At 41.4% G+C, this 17,104-nt stretch overlaps 1 protein-coding gene across 15 annotated transcripts in view; it reads left to right on the plus strand.

Annotated features, from left to right (window-relative positions):
* The window catches only part of PUM2 (pumilio RNA binding family member 2), a 108,235-nt gene that overhangs the window by 59,630 nt on the left and 31,501 nt on the right, over positions 1–17,104 (plus strand). For 10 of the 15 annotated variants that reach the window (XM_073335923.1, XM_073335922.1, XM_073335918.1 and 7 more), the window contains 3 exons: positions 2,553–2,691; positions 16,004–16,147; positions 16,338–16,370. In XM_073335923.1, the coding sequence (XP_073192024.1) occupies positions 2,553–2,691; positions 16,004–16,147; positions 16,338–16,370 (316 nt within the window). The remainder of the gene's footprint in view (positions 1–2,552; positions 2,692–16,003; positions 16,148–16,337; positions 16,371–17,104) is intronic. The other 5 variants (XM_073335924.1, XM_073335925.1, XM_073335931.1 and 2 more) reach the window with 1 other exon arrangement.

The raw sequence follows: 17,104 nt of genomic DNA on the forward strand, positions 1-17,104 counted from the left end.
CTACTGTTGCAATCCTAATTAAAAAGAATACATTAAAAATTGCTTCCTTCGTCTGGGTTGCTATAACTTAATTGAAGGTGGGTTTTAATGCTCGGGCCTAATATACACTAAAAAGTTAGGGTAACCCAGCTATGTGTCTAAGGGGTGTGAAAAATCCACACCCTGAGTGGTGTAATTCAGCCAACCTAACCCCAGTGTAGACAGTGCTAGGTCAAAGGTATTGCCTGTAAGGGAGGGAGGTTACTACCCTGACAGGAAAAACCCTTCTGTCAGCATGGGTAGTGTCTGCGCTGAAGCACTACAGTGACATAGCAGCTGTGTTGCTGTAGTATTTCGAGTGTAGACAAGCCCTTTGTAACTAGTGCTGCATGAATAATCTCTCAAACATTCATATAAAGTTTAAAATGATTTTAACAGTCAACAGCAAGAAAAGAAATCGGGATAAAGACTGCCACATCCTCTTGAAGTTCTTCTTATAGTGCTGCAGCAGGGTGCAGTTGTGCTGTAGTAGCTCTAGTAATTTTCCACCTATTGGAAAATAGTATATTGTTGAGGGGGGGTTGTTTTTCTCTCTAATTTTAAACAATAATCCTAGTTTTTCCATTGGCGTTGCTCTATACAGGAAGATAATGTGCTTTGACATTGTGTCCTGCCATGGGTTATTTTTGTTTTGATAAATCAAGAAATTATAGTAACTAAAATATATCACTGAAATTAATCTCACCATTTTATTTATTGAAATGCTATTTTTACTACTTTAATTTCATTAATCTTTAACTCAAGATTGCTTCATTTTTATAAGATTTGTTTTTATGATGTTTTTTTTTTAAATCCCATTCATTGTGTGAGGGCAATTGTGATGTAATGCTTGAAGCCATTACAAAAATGTTTCCTAAAGACAAAAATAAATCTTATGTAGGCTATGTATCTGATACTTTTTATTATCCTTTCCTCAAAACAACAAAACATTCAATGCTATCCTTAGCCAATATATAATTTACTAGTAATGTCTTTTTATTGAATTTCCATTCTCTCAAATTCCAAAATTGCACCCTCACCTTAGAAGCCTATATAACTGGATCTTCCCTCCCATTTAAAGCAGTTGCTAGTCATTACTTGTCACTGATGAACTATCTTGAGAGTTGAACAGCCTCTCTTCCTTGCAGAATTTTTTCTCATCTATTGAATGAATATCTAACCCTGTTTCCCAAATAGTGGGTCCCAGGAAGGGTCTAGGTGGGTCACCAGTGATTTTCAGACACCTTAAGCGCGTGCGCGCACACACACACGGCATGTCTGCAATAAGTGCTCTATCTCTACACTCTCTCTTCTGCTAATCTGGGGCAACAGCACAGGGAACAGGTCCCAGGCAGCAGCAGCATGGAGGAAGTGGCCAGAGCCAGCAAATGGACAGTCAGCAGCCTTGGGGATAGGGGCTGGCTGGTGCTGCAGGGAGGGGGCAGGTTTCAAGAGTTAGAGCAAAGGGGCTGGGGTGGGGAGGTGGTTAGTTGTGCAGGGAGCTTGGGGCCTGGGCTGGTGGGGGAGTGGAGTGGAGAGGAGGGAGATTAGGAGGTTGAAGGCCTGGGAGGGTAGGAGGGCCTCCCCAGTTCAAATGGTGCTCCCCAGCCCTGTGTGACAGCTCCTAGCACGCAGTAGTTTTGTGTGTGTGTGTGAATATATAAATAAATGGTGGGTCCCCAAAAAGGTCAAAATGCAGTTGGTGGGTTGCCTAACTAAAAAGTTTAGGTTAAAATCAGTTGTTCCCATAAATAATTTGCATGCAAGATATTTTTGCAGGAACACATAGGTGTAAGACTAGCTAAACTGCATTTTTCTTTCCAAATTTGTGTGTGGAAAAAGGACTGTTTGTCAAATAGGTGACAAGATATAAAGCATATTTGTCATAATTGGGTAGAGGAGTTAAAAACCTGAAACAAAATCAAGTTCACTTATCAACCTCCAGAAGATTGGATATTGATAAAGGATGTGTTTTGAGTTTTGGTGGGGGATAGGTTAGGTAAGTATTTACAAACTACAATTGGTAAATTTTCAAAGCATAAGATAAATTCCTTCAAGTTATGGAATGTCCAGGAATAAAAATTTTAAATTGGTGGAATGTGAGGGTAAAGATTTTATTTTATTTTATTTATTTTTACTATATTATGTGCTTGTCAGGTAAGGATTGGTTTTCAGTTAATAAATTGTCTGGATTCACAGATGTGTTTATAGATTTAGGAGGACTTTTTACAATTTTACTTTCTTCTAGAATCACAGCCATTTCTAAAATATTCTCGATCTCTATTGTGCTGGCTAGCAAAAGACCCAAGGCAATCCTTGAACCTAGGTCTCTTGTGCTACAATACTTTCAGCAAAGTAGTCTATACCTGTTACACTTTTACATGTTTATGCACTTTAAGGTGGGGTATTCAGAATATTAAATTCAGAACTAAAAAGCATTAAATACACAAACCAGCTGTCCTAGGCCTTTTATAGCGTATAATTGATTTTGTACTCAGTTTTTAAGAAAATAGTATCATATTGGTCTTTTGTAGGTTCTGCGTGCTGGAGCAAGTCAGCGCCCTCTTACTCCCAATCAGGGTCAGCAAGGGCAACAGGCAGAGTCACTTGCAGCAGCTGCGGCCGCAAATCCAGCTTTGGCTTTTGGTCAGGGTCTTGCTACAGGCATGCCAGGTATATAATTGATGGATTAAGGAAATTAAAAATCAGTTTGAGTTAAAATATTGGTTTTATTAGAAATAAAGTTAACTATATATTAAAATCCTGTTATATTTGTAATAGGTATTTGGCGTTCATCTCTGTACAACTTTATGCTTGTTTAGTTTGGGTAAAATCTTGACACAGTTTTTCAAATACTAGAGGTTTTCTTTCAACTTGTTTTTAGCTGTTATATCATTTTAAATATATTTGTCTTTACAGTTGATGTATTTAGTTTTTAGTACATCTAAAAAATCTTATAAATGGATAATGCCCCACAGATATGCAGTTCCAAAGGAATTCTGTTACTATCCACTTGAAAACTCAGAATTGTCACTGCCACTAATGCCAAAAGAATTGTAGAATAAATTTTATACTTGTATCACATAACTCTTAACAACGCTGAAAAGGAGAATTTAAAATGATGGAAACTGCTTAATTACCTCTGATGATGGGTTTGAAATAGATCTTCTGCATTTTTTGGTACCTATGAGGCTTGCAAGAGAATTAAAACAAAGCTGCACATTTTAAACTTCTTTCAGTCTCCAGAGCTTTAGACTCTCTGCAGTGAAATAGTGTATGCTTCATAGCTTTTATGTAGAGAAAACGTTCATCCTAGTGCATTCTCATTATTTGTGCGTGATAAATTGCACAATGCATTGCAGTAAAAGATCAAAACTGCTGTTGAACAGTTTCAGGACTTTGGTACAACTTCATGAGCCAGAACAACTTAACCATTTTCCTTGCCCTCATGTCAGTACAAACATGTTTGAGGTTTTTCCTCTTTTTCTTCTTAGTTTAATTTTAGAAAGTGCTATCATCTACCCTCAGTTGATGGAGGTAGCATCATGGCTGCATACTGCATGGCTTCTTTCATTTATCACTATTGGGGTGATGCCCCTCACCTGTGGAATTTGGAGGCAGTCCAGTATTGGTGGAGGCTGCAGAACTAAGCCCCCTTTCAGCTCAGACCACCAAATATTTTTAACTCCAGCAGCTGAACAGGTTGTCCTTTCAGTTTCTTCTGGCCAGATTGTTTCATAACTTCAATTTGTTTTCATGTAGTGGTGATTTCATTTCAGCTTCTAGCTGCTCTCTCCATCACCTAAGGTGCGGAATCACTGGAGCAGTGAGTCTCTAATCTTTGTGTTCTCCGACAGAGCACCTCTCAATCAGGCTCCTTTTTCCCCTCATAACAGCAAGCGATGATGCCCTGCAAGCATTGAGCCAAGTTAGAAGTGCTATAAGCAGCTTTTCAGGAGCCTCAAAAGGCAGCTTGTGCCCTGCTGCCACAAGCCACTGACTCTTGTGCTCTGGCAGGAGATGGGGCATGAGAGTGCAGGTTATACGCAACTACAACAAGCCACCATCCTTTGCACTTTGCCAGGATGTGGGTGTTGAGAGGGACAGGTGTGTAGGGCCTCGACCCCTGCCAGAAGTTGCTTCTCCACTGTGGGAGGTTCAACCAGGAGCATGTGAATTCCCGCAGAGAGAACTCCTCACAGCCTGCTTAGTTGTGAGTCTTGCAAACTCCAGAGACTTTGGGTTCCAAAAAACAAAATAATCATCCCACTCTTAATGTAACAAGTCATATTGTTAGGTGGGATAAAAATCAGGGTTTAAACCCATTCTCCTTTGCCTTTCCATGCTGAGGAAGTCTTTGCTGGGACTCTTCTCACAGAGTTGCATTTACAGTGCTTTGGAGCAGGCTAACCAGCGCCTCCCTCATCCACGCTGCAGCATGCAGCCCGTCACTCCTGTAAAGCAATGCTCAACCACCAATTTAATGGGAATTGCACCTTTCTGGTTTTCAGACAATAGACCCTCACTCTGCCAGGGCATGGGGCTCAGGCAGGAAGGGGTCTCTCTTTCCCTACTCTGTAGGATGGCTCCACGTTAAAGCATAAGCTGCACAATAGGCAATCTGTGACCAGAACAGAGGTACATGAAGGTTACGTTCCCCATGGAGCTGCACCATCATGAACCTAGATTCTTCCCCCACTCTCAGACTTCGCTTAGGGCACAAACAAAGCTTCACCATTCATGTCTGTGCTGGGCCACTATCTAGATGTCCTCTACATTGAAAAGTCTCATACATTTCCCTCTCTGAGGCCTGGTCTACACTGGGAAACAGTATTCCCTCTAAGCTGTGCGGCAGCCCAAGAGTCAATCAAGTGCAGCGCACTTGGAACACTTGATTAGCAGAGCCGCACACATCTGGTGACATTTGTTCAGGTGCCCCTCCCCACGCTGTTCTGCAGATGCATTGCTCCTACCCTCTGCCTTGGAGCCCCTGGCCAGCTGCTCCCAGGGCCCTCCTTGCTGTGCAGAGTGGAGGGAGAAGTGGGGTGCTGATGTCAGGGTGTCTCCCACCACCCGTGTACCCCATTTCTGCAGACCACAGGAGGGGGGACAAGGCTCAGGAGCAGGATGGAGCTGCTAGCAGCTGCTGCGGTCTGAACGAGCCTTCTGGTGAGTGCCCCTCTGCTTCAAGAGAGCATGTACAGTCTCTCATACACTTCCCCAGCATCTAGCACACATATATACATACTCTCACACACTCACCTCCCAACACAAACTGGTGGTGGTACTTCCTGCAGTGCACACACATTCTCTGTAATTTTATTATTTCAAAGTACTGCTGTTCTAGTTTTTGACTGGTGTATGCATTTCATAATATTATTTCTCTTATGCTTAAATTTAATTCTTTGAGTAGTGAGTTCTAAAATGCCTAACCTGTCCTGGCTGGAGTAATCCCTATGGTAACTTTTTAAAAATATATATTTTATCTAGATTTTTTTCGTTTCTACTGGTGGTGCACGTCCGCACATTACCTCAATATTGGTGCACATATCAAAATTCATTCCACACATGGATGGAAAAAATTAGATGGAACATAGCCAGGAAGTTAGGTTTATATACCTGCATCACTAAGGGATGTGAAAAATCCACACCCCTGAGCAACACAGTTAACCCAACCTAACCCCCAGGGTAGACAGCGCTAGGCTGACAGGAGAATTTTCCCACACTACCACCTCTGAGGGAGATGGAATACCTACGCCAATGGGAGAAACCTTCCTGTCAGCATAGGTAGCTCTTCACTGAAGTACTGCAAGGGTGGAGCTGCACTGCTGCATCATTTTAGGTGTAGACAAGCCCTGAATAGCATTTGATGGAGGGATTCTTTGTCTGCCTCTTTTGCTTTTTTACTATCTTACTTCCTGTAATTCTATGAAAGAAATCCCCTCTCTTGTTTAAAATAACTCTGAGAGTATGTCTACACTATAGCACTTAGTTATAGATGCTACCTCCGCCAAGGGGAGTGGTTCTCCCATAAGCATAATCCACCTCACTGGGAAGCGGTAGCTGGGTTACCAGAAGAATTCTTCTTCAACCTAGCACTGTCTACAGCAGGGGTTGGGTCGGTATAGCTGCGTCTCTCATGGGTTAGAGATGTAGCTATACCAATGCCTGTTCCTAGTGTAGACCAGGGCTGAGTTACTGAATGAAGTTCTGAATGGTATTAGATAATTACTAAAATATTAACATGGGTATTAGGCAGCTGGGGGAGTAAGCAGGCATCCTTTCAGGCTCCCAGTGACATCTGTCAGGCCACTCCCATAAGCAAGGTATTTGTCCTCAATTGGGTAGTCCCCAGGCCAGCATGAATGTATGCTATGTCTCACCTGTAAACAGCCTAGGGAAATACCCTATGCGTACACATGCTTCCTTCCCACAATCGTGAGAAGTACACTGGCCAACTGTACCCTGTTCATCTCATTCCATCCAAAATGCCAGTGCCTTCAAGCCTCTCTGGTGTTTCCCAGCAAGATGTTAAAATACTGCACCGTTTAGCATGTTAGGCATCTGGGAAACTATTTGTAGAATAAGAATTGAAGTTCCTTTTACGAGGTTCCTAGTGGTGCTCTCTGCCTGTGTGTTTGGGGGAAGATTTGAGCCTAATCCAAGGAAGATTTGCCAAATAAATTTCCATTCCTCTGCAGATGGATTCTTTGGTAGACAAATGCTACAGGGTTCACTTCCACATAATTCCTTAAATTACAAAGCTCTTGTGGGTAACTTGCTTTTCAGCCTATTCTACTTTAATAATAAAACCTCTCTCATGTGGTTGCATGCACACATGCTTTTGTGATTCAGAGCTCACTACTTCCCATTAATGATGAATTGAGGAGAGAAGTCATGTGACAGAATGAGAAATTTAATACCTGACAATTTTATTTCTGTTAGCATCTTCTTTCCTCATTCATCCCACCTTGGTAATCTGATAAATGTATGGAATATAATTTGTAACAAATTGAATTTTTTCTCTAATGGGAGACTTAAACATTTTAATTATCCTTAAGGCAATTATATATCAAGTCTTCATCTTAATGGTGGTAATCAGTTGCTGGAGTGTTTCTACAGCTTTGGAAGAATTCTGGTGGCCTGAGCTGAAGGCTGGGGCTTAATCCTGAAGCCTCCAGCAATAACACTGGATTGCCTCCAAATTCTACTAATGTATTACTCCATTAGTAATAAAAGAGGAGATAAGCTACTAAAAGAAAATGATCAGGTAAGCTAAATTCTATCTGTAGATAGAGTTTAGCCTGAGATGTTAAACCCCATGGGCCAGGTTTGCAAAGTTAGTCATACATAATGACATCCACACATCCATCTGTGAATACATTCAGGGCATACAGGCTCCAAAATCTGCAGCTCTGTGACCACATATAAAACCAGTTACATGATTTTTGTTAACACACACAGGGTATTTGCACATAAATGAGGTGCACACATTAGCCTGTGTTTAATTTGTGAAAACTGGCCCTATAAGTTCTTAAAACAATGTAGCAGCAGCTAGCTCCATTCTGATCTCTTTAACTGGATCTGTTCTAACTTTACTCAGCAACATGCACTAAGTTCAAGCTAAAATCGATCTTCAAAGGAGAGAAAAGAAAGGGATATTTTACAAGGATTTTTTTAGTTCCTGTTTGAGTTTCCAACCTTTCAGAACTCTGTTTCAGAGACCATATTTGGACACACACATGCATAAAAAACTTCACCTTAATGCAGTCTTTTTTTAAGGCAGGTGTTTTATTCAGTTTTGTATTCAGAACAGCTTTCATGTTAAACTCATTTGTTTAGTTTAATTATGAAGTGTGGTGTGAATACATGTGGTTTCTAGTAGCGCTGTTACTGTTTCAACTGTTTCCATACGGAACACTTATAAAAGATTTATCTTTGACTTCTAAATCTCACAACATGGAAGCACAATGTATAAAACCTATTATCCTGAATACAAAATGAAGCAATTCAAATACAAGTTACTTTTTAGTTCAGTAATTTTTTTCTATTTTTATTTGTATTAGACTTTTAAAAAATAAATACATCTTGTGAAAATATTAGTTCTGTTCGAAACCACCAAAGCCAAGAGAGTTTGGGGTTCAATCTGTACAATTACCTTAGCTCAGTCTACTTATTTTAGTGTGTAGACAATATTACTCGGTATCAGGAAATCTAAAAAAAATAAAAATTGGACAGTCTCAGATGTGCGTTCACAGGGTAGAGTCTGGCAGTGGTCTCAACTTCATCACATCATGATATGCAGTGTCATCTGTCAGTAAAACTATCATCACCCATGGTCTGATCGTGGATGAGGTGTCCAGTCTTGACTGAATCATCAAGATCTGCCTCGTTAACTCATCTTGTCCTTGTTTTAGTACAGGTCTGCTGCTGGTGACTTGGTGCAGCATGAGCCTTGGTAGTGTTGAGATGGCCGGGGTGAAGAGACTGTTTTTGCATCTCATATTAGATGCTTTACTCTATCCCAGGGACTTTGACCGTCAGTTAAATTCAAATAGTACACAAGGTCCTGGATAAAGTGCTTGTGTGAATCCGTGTAAGCATATAGGCTATCCCGTGGCACTACAACCTGCCTCAGCAAAGGGAGATTGTACTGCTTATATTATGGTAGTGCCCTGAAGTCACAATCAGGGACAGGACCCCATTCTGCTAGATGATGATTATACATATAGAAGAATGGGGGTCACTGCTCTGAAGAGCTTAACATTTCAGTTGAGATAAGATTCAACTAGTTGATATAACAAACAATTGAAGGGAATAGCTAAAGGAGTAAGACTAAAAAGAACATGCCATTACTTCGACTCCCTATGTGCATAACTTGATTTGTTCAGTCATTTTAAACATTTGCCTAAGTTATAGGATATAAATAATAGCTATCATCAGTTTCCAATAGCCATCTGTTTTTCCGTTGACAGTTTCCATAGGTATAATGGTAGAGATGGGTCTTGAGGGATTTGAAGGAGGACATTGTGGTGGGATGGGCGGCCCATGCTTAAAAGACAGCATGGAAGAAAACACAAAGATAGTTGTGGCAGAAGTGGACAGAGGTTTGCAGCACTGGCAAAGTGCCAGGCAAGTAGATGACAAGGAAATAACCAAATAGTGAAGGACAAGAAAGTTGAATTTGATGTGAGGAAAGAGTAGCTAGTGGATGTTGGATTACATGGTCAGAACAACAAATGAGTTGGAAGTTAAGATAGGTGAATCAATGGCTATTGGTCAAGATGATCAGGGATACAACCCTATGCTCTGGATGTCCCTTAGCCTCTGTTTGCCAGAAGCTGAGACTGGACAATGGGGTGGATCACTTGATAACTACTCTATTCTTTTCTTACCCTCTGAAGTGTCTGTCAGAGGAATTGGTCTGATCCAGTATGGGCATCCTTATGACAGGAGCGAAAAGAAGAGAAGGTTGCAGTAATCAAGAACAGAGATGAGGAGGGTCTGGTTGAGCATTTTAGCTTACTATGCAGAAACAAAAGGGTGGATCTTGGACATGCTGAGAAGGAAGCAGCACCAAGAATTAGACTAGCCTGGATGCGTAGATCAAAGTCGAGAGTGTGGAATCTAAAATGACCTCCAGAATGAGAGAGTGCAGGGTGATAGTGTGAACAGTGATTGAGAAAGAAGCAGTGGTGAAGGATTTAGGAAGGTAGACGATCCGATTTAGTGATGTTAAATTTAAATTGACAGTAAGGTGTCCAGGAAGAGATGATGGGCTCTGATATGGGATTGGATGGAAGGAGACATCTATGAGTCTGAGACAGGTCAGTAGATTTTTCCTGTTGTAGGTGTAAAGATTGCAATTGAAGCTGTGTAATCAACTAGAGAAATGATGTAAAGAGAGGAAGGAGTAGGCCTAGGCAAAGCACTGTAGCTTCCCTGATTAGAGTGGGAGAGGAAAGGATGAGTAACGCCATTTAAAAAATGCTGACAGAATTACTAGATAGGAGGACGGGTTTCAGAGTAGTAGCCATGTTAATCTGTATCAGGAAAAACAACGAGGAGTATTTGTGGCACCTTAGAGACTAACAAATTTATTTGGACATAAGCTTTCATGGGCTAAAACCCACTTCATCAGATGCATGGATTGGAAAATACAGTAGACAGGTATATATACACAGTACATGAAAAGATGAGAGTTGCCTTACCAAGTGAGAATAGCCCACTTCCACTGAATTGTCTTGTTAGCACTGACCCCCCACTTGGTGAGGTAACTCCCATCTTTTCATGTACTGTGTACATATACCTGTCTACTGTATTTTCCACTCCATGCAGCTAGATAGGAGGATAAACGGAAGATGGAGGTACAAAAACCAAGGGATCAGATTTCAAGAAAGGGGTGGGTATGATCAGAGCTTTCAAAATCATAATGGGAAGTGATGAAGACTAAGGATGAAGTAGAAGCCATGAGCTTCAGGTGAAAAGAAGTCTTTGGCCTTTGTGAAAGCAGTTTCAGTGGAGTGGAGAGTGGGTAAGCCAGACTGCAAGGAAATCAAATGGTGCAGAGGAACTTGAGGCAGCAGTAGTAGATGGCATTCTTGTGTTCAGAGGATTAAAGATGGTGTTAGAGAAGCAGCTTTTATCTTATGGATGAGGAGATCACAGGATGCTTGCATTGTGAAGGCAGTGAGCTGGGAGTGAGGGATCTAGTTGAGGAGCAAGATGAATAGGTGCAATGAAGATCATGATGTGAGAGATCATGTGGTCACTGGAACAGGTGCGGGGAGAGGTTAGAGGAGGAGAGCAGGCAAGGAACCACAGATCTGTGACAGGAGGAGGGAGAGAAATGATAGGTGGGAGGCCATGTTGAATCTTATCAGTTTCTCTCCAGCAAATCTGATGCAGGATGGTCTTGATGTCAAGGCAGGAGGGAATACAGTTTACATAGTGTCTCGTTCTAAGGTTCTAGATGTACGTAACAAGATCTTCTCAGCAATTTAGTCACTGGGGCCCTGTTCCTTATGTCTGAGGAGATTGAGTGGGTAATGCTGAGGCCTTTTATTGGTGGAGATCATTTATGCATCACAAAAATGGGGGGGAGGGGTGCTAACTGCCAGCAGATCTCAAACATATCCCTAGTCCAAGTCTTTCTGTAGCTCACGAAAGCTTATGCTCAAATAAATTGGTTAGTCTCTAAGGTGCCACAAGTACTCCTTTTCTTTTCTCAGGAAACAGTCTCTTGACACTAATTCCCATGCCGATTATCGCTCATTAGCAAACTGCCAGAGGACATGGATAAGATAGTGACAAGCAAATACGAACAGCATGTGGAATCCTCCTGTTTCTTAGACATCTCCAATCTGTTTTCATACCTGGACATGGTGCAGAAATAACACATCATGGTAGTCAACAATTTTAGTGAATCTGAAATACAAAGTAGTTTTTGAGCTCTGATGTTAACACGTTGTATTACTCCAAGTTTGTGTACACATAGAACTTCCTTTCCCTGCACACCTCCCCCCACTCTTGCTTGGGAAAAATACATATACAGGTGTTGTGAGCCTGAAACCATGTAGAGAGCTGTGACTGTTTACATGCTCATGTGGGGTGTGTGCATGTTGATGTTATAGCATCATTTCAGAAGTATGGATATGCAAAAACAATAGACTCAAATAAACAAAAGTACTGGTAAGTAACCTTTTCCCTTTCTAGTTCTGAAAAAGTAGATTTATTGTGGCATACCAGTAATCAATTAAAAGTCCACTATGCTTGAATACATTGGAAGACATGTAAATAAAAGGGAGGTGAAAATCCTGGTAGTTGGATCATTATGACTAATGTTCGTAATAAATGTGTATAGTAACATTGTAAGGAGTGTTTTTCTGCTGTGCATTTTATATCACTTACCTTCTAATATTCTGTTCTGCATTCTTTACAGAACTTCACTAAAGCTGAGTGCAGTCAGAAAGCCTCACCCTTTTCTAGCGTAGGAAAGCCGCGGTCGTAGTGGTGAAGCCTGTGGCAGCACAGCAGTTCTATAGGTGGAGCTGGCAGCACAGGCTATAGTTAAGGTTGTCCAACACTTTACATTATACAACCCTGTCTTCAGTTGCTTATATAACTTTTGCCAAACTGTAACTGTTCAGGCTGGAAATTTTCCATGCTGGGTGTTTGCCTCAAGTTGAATTTTTTTAAAAATTTTCAGAAAACAGTTCCACCAGTTCTGAGAATAAGGCTAGGGGGAAATGCATTGCTTCGCCAACGTTTTTGAAAAAAAGCATTTACTCCTGTTTAGTTGAAATACTGTAGGTGCTTCCTTGGCTTGGGGCAGGGACTCAAAATTTGGCAGGAGGTACATTCTGCTGCCCCTGTGAAAATCTGATCAAACTTAGTTGAATTTTAGGCCTCTGAAAACTGTTGTTTGCACATGCTAAATGCAGGCTTGTAAGAGTTGGCATCAATATTCTCCAAAGATTCCAAGGGCACTGAGCATGCACTAGTCCACAGCTTCAGGAGCTGAACAGGACTTCCTTTAAATTGGTCTTTGGGACTGTAGTGGCACCAGGCACTGGAACTGAGAGCAGGGAGACTCTTTCCTATGCTCTCAATGCTTCCTCTGCTGTCATTTTGGAAGAGGCGGAGGAAGCAGCCTGACTGGAGTGCATAAGGGGTAGAGATAGTGACATGCTGCAGGCAATAGGAGCAGAGAGGGACACAGCATAAGGGTTTATAACCTCTATAGCACATTGCCCTCCATAGCCTTGAACCGAGCATTCTAGAGTTTCATCATTTTTCTGCTGTCTAGCCATTCACTGTGGGGATCCACCTGCAGAGTGTCTCTCTTGTAAGAAGTCTGCTGATAGACTTACTCAGGGTTGCTCTTAGAGCTCCAGTGGAGGAGGTGTGTGCTGAACTTTGATGATCCTCATGGGGGTTGACGGGGTTCTGCATGGTGGAATTTGTTTTTCAGTTTGCTTTTTAAATGCTTAAGAAATGACATTTTAAGAAAACTATCTCAAAAGCGTATCAAGATTGAAAAGTCAAGCGCTCGAATTCGGAAATCCAAGAATTAAGATTGCCTGTGCAACTCTATTCAGCTTCTTTGTGCCATCTTCAGTTTACAGTCTTTATTTACATGCTCCCAGTATTTTCCCCCACAGGATTTCTGTGTTAATCAGTGCACAGGATGGACCTGTGGATGAATTGAGGTGAGGGAGAATGTTGCTGTAGTCTATAGGATCCTTGTATTATTTGTTACAGAAGTTGAAAGGTGTGGAGTGAATGAAATGGGACTACAGGAAGAGAGAGGATGATACTGTGATTTAGGCAGTTGACTACCGTGCTGGAAATTTGGATTTTATCCCTGTTACTGCATGGTGCTGGTCAAGTGACTTAAACTAAACTTCACAGGTGGCCTCTAATTGTGTGTTCCTCCTCTTCTGGGTACCTGACTTGAGATCCCGAGGTCAGATTTGCAGAAGTGCTGAGCACTCACTACTAAAGCTGAAGTTGGTTGGACCTGTGCTTTGAATATATCAAGAGTTGTAAAAATGTGAAGTACTGTGAAAAGATCAGACCTTAGATATCTCGCGTTGAGTAGCCAACATTCATGGACTCATGACAGTGGGACCTCACTTCTCATGAGTGTTGTCAAGGTAAATTCATCAATGTTTGTGAAGTACTCAGATACTACAGAGAGGAATATTGTAGAAATACCCATACAAGAGACTACTGATTATGTGTTCAATACAGAGTTTGGATGGGGGTATGTTAAATAAAGCCTGAGACAACACATTTGATGAAAAAAGTTAAAAACCTGAAGGGTTACGCTTTTGAGGAACACCATCTATCCTGTGCACTGAATGAGGCAGGGATCCTGTGGAAATATAGTATATGATCATGTAAATTAAGGTTGCAGAGGTAACTTTATTCTGGCATTTCCTAACTTTAAAGTGCTTGATTTTTTTTTTTTTTTTGGAACCTTTGCAATATATCAGGGATAGTATATATCAGGGATGGCCAAACTTACTGACCCTCTTCACCACATACGACAGTCTTCTGATGTTCGAGAGACGAGGTGTGACTGTTAGGTCTTGGGGCTTCAGACTTGTGGAAATGGGGGGTCTCGGGGCTACAGCTCCATGGGAGGTGACTGCCAGGGCTTGAGGCTGAAGTCCCGAACTCCCCCTCCCCACTGGGCAAAAGCCAGAGGCATCACGTCACCCCCTCCTGATTCTTGCCAGTGTTTGCTGGCCCTGCTTGGTCACATGGTTCTGCTGGGACCCCTCCCTGCATGGCAGCCGGCAAGCTGTGAGCTGCCAAAGAGATGCTGCTTTTGCTACTGCTTCTCCTTGCAGAGCTAAAGCAGAGGCCCCTCTCTGCAGCTTACAGCTGTTTTGCTACTGCGTCTCCAGGCAAAGCTAACACCTGGAAGCTGCAGGGAGGGGCTGTTAAGGGGGGGAGGCATGCTGGGGGTTGTGACTCAAACTGTTGGGAGGGGCCTTTAAATTGTGGGCGCCCTCCCCCTCCTCCCCCCCAAGCATCAGTCATCTTTTGCAAAAGCCCCTAGCACCACCCACCCCCCTCTTCCTGCAGGGCAGAAGCCCTGAACTCTCCTCTGAGTCTGGTAGGTGGAGAATGGGGGAGGAGGGGTGGGGAGAGGCTCCGCAAGCCGCACTTTAACTGTACAAGAGCCATAGTTTGGCCACCCCAGTTATCTATATTTGAACCAGCTTGCTTGCGTGTGGGAGGAGCATATGGAATGATCACTGTGATTTTATTTTGTTTAAATACATACCTAGATAAATTTAAGCAATTGCTTTTATTTTTTCTGTCTTACCCTCTTCCTTTCTGGAATTATATATTGTTCCTCCTTTTCCATTTCTGAGGCCCTTATTTTGACTCAGATATTAGGTACTTTGTAGTGGACACAAGTTACTCTATATCTGTATGTTTCTGTCCCTGCATTTTGGTTTGGAGAGAGAAAGGGAGAGATGTGTTTTCTTAGCCATACTCTCCTTTTCATGCCTCCTTTTATTCTTGCTTAGTCTCCTTTTTTGTGTCCCTTGTTTCTCTGTTCTGCATTCATTTTAAGTGTTTTTTGTTTTCTCTCTTCCCCCCTACACTCCCCCACCCAAACCTCAGAATTCCAGAATGAAACTGACATAAACTTAATCAGTTTCATTTGTAGGAAAAATATTTTCTGAGAGTTTCAAAGTGAAACTGACTAGGACAGAGTCATTTTAATTCCAGCACTTAATTTTAATATTCCCACCTGTACTGCTGCAGGAACTGTCCTCCCCCAAAATATTTTTGTGGGTGGATTTTAAATGTGGTTATGCCTGGAAATGCAAGAAACTCTCGATCCCACGCCTAATTTAACTTAAGAGGTAGGTATGTGTGCGGTGATGGGGGTGAGGGTTTTTTAGCTCTCTCTATATATATTTATTTACACGCAAATAATGGTAGAATGGAAGAAATAGAAAATATATTTAAAAGTATAAGAAGAAATAGATTAGAAGATTCCACTCAACTATGGCAAATGATGTTGCTCTTTAAACCCTGGAATCAGAAACCTGCTTATTAACATTGAAAGTAAAAAACAGTGCTTCTAAACTTCAATGCCACATAGGAAAAAATTATTTTTAAAGAGAATCGATATTTCAAAATAAAAATCCAATTCAATTTAGGGAAGCTCAAGCTCTTGAACTTCTTTGGGATGTACAATATTAGAGCTTCCCAGTTTCATTGACATTTTTCCAGTGTAAATGTACATATACATGAAAATTATTTTCAAAATTTGTTTTCTGGATGTTTAGCTCAACCTGAGATCTAGTTGACGTTTAGGGAATATTGCAAAAATACTGCCTTCTGGGTTTGTTCATTGGCATAAAATTCTTCAAGGAGAGAAGAGATGTTGACCTATGCTTTTTTCCCCCAAAACACGTTTTTACTAGTAAACATTTTATTTTGTATTGTCTAGGCTATCAAGTACTAGCCCCTACTGCCTATTATGATCAGACTGGTGCCTTAGTAGTAGGCCCTGGAGCAAGAACTGGCCTTGGAGCACCAGTCAGATTGGTGGCCTCAACTCCTGTTATAATTAGTTCTGCAGCAGCACAAGCAGGTAAGTATTAGACCTGCCATACATTTTTTTTCAAGTTTTATATTGCAACTTCTCACTCTAATCTTTTTTGAGGAATATCCAGTATTAATTATGGTACTTACTCTATGTAAACCCTGCAAAGATTACTGGTTCTGAAAGATATATCATACATGCTCTCCTTCCTTTTTCTCTCATGCCTTTCCCCATACAGGCACACCCCTGCAAATGCTGCTGCTTCTCAAAGGTATAGCTTCCCTCCCTTTTTTCCTCACCCCTCTCCCCATATACATACAGGGACGTCCCTGCAAATATTACTGCTTCTAAAAGAGTGCATTCTCTCCTTCCCCTCTCCCCATGCATATACATGCACTTCCCATCAGTCTCTAAAAGGATGCTTTCCCTAAGGAAGCACCATTTCATTGCTTCGGCCTGGCAGAAGGTTATGGATTGCCCTGGGGCCTCATGGAGAAAGCAGCAAGGATTAAAATGTACAGTGGGTAATAGGAAGAAAGGGAGAACTTAATATGACATCAAAAGGTTCTAGTTCTATTTTCTACCCTTCAATAGTTGTAGGGTCTGGTGCTCGTTTCTTTAGTACATTGTACATTTTGCATTAGCTTGTGGCTCCCATAAAATTCAAATCGTAACTCCTGGCACCAGATGGACAAAATGAACCTGTAGAAAATCTCAGAAAATAAGACTTTGTTGACCCTCTCCAGCTGCTTATTTTTATCCAGAGCTCATTTTTGACAGTTGCAGATGAAGGCATCTTTCAATTGTTAGTTACAACACTGCTATCCCAACCTTGATTACAAAAATCCCATTCTGCACACAGTCATGTCTGCACTGAAAATTTTCTGAATTGCATCGACAATTTCCCACAGCCTCAATTATCCAAAAATAATCATTTTTTCCCTTGGATAATCAAGATTGTACAGTATTGCAAAGTATATTTTAGTCCTTAATTTAAGGTGTACA

This window comes from Lepidochelys kempii, chromosome 3, assembly GCF_965140265.1.
Source record: "Lepidochelys kempii isolate rLepKem1 chromosome 3, rLepKem1.hap2, whole genome shotgun sequence".
NCBI lineage: Eukaryota > Metazoa > Chordata > Testudines > Cheloniidae > Lepidochelys > Lepidochelys kempii.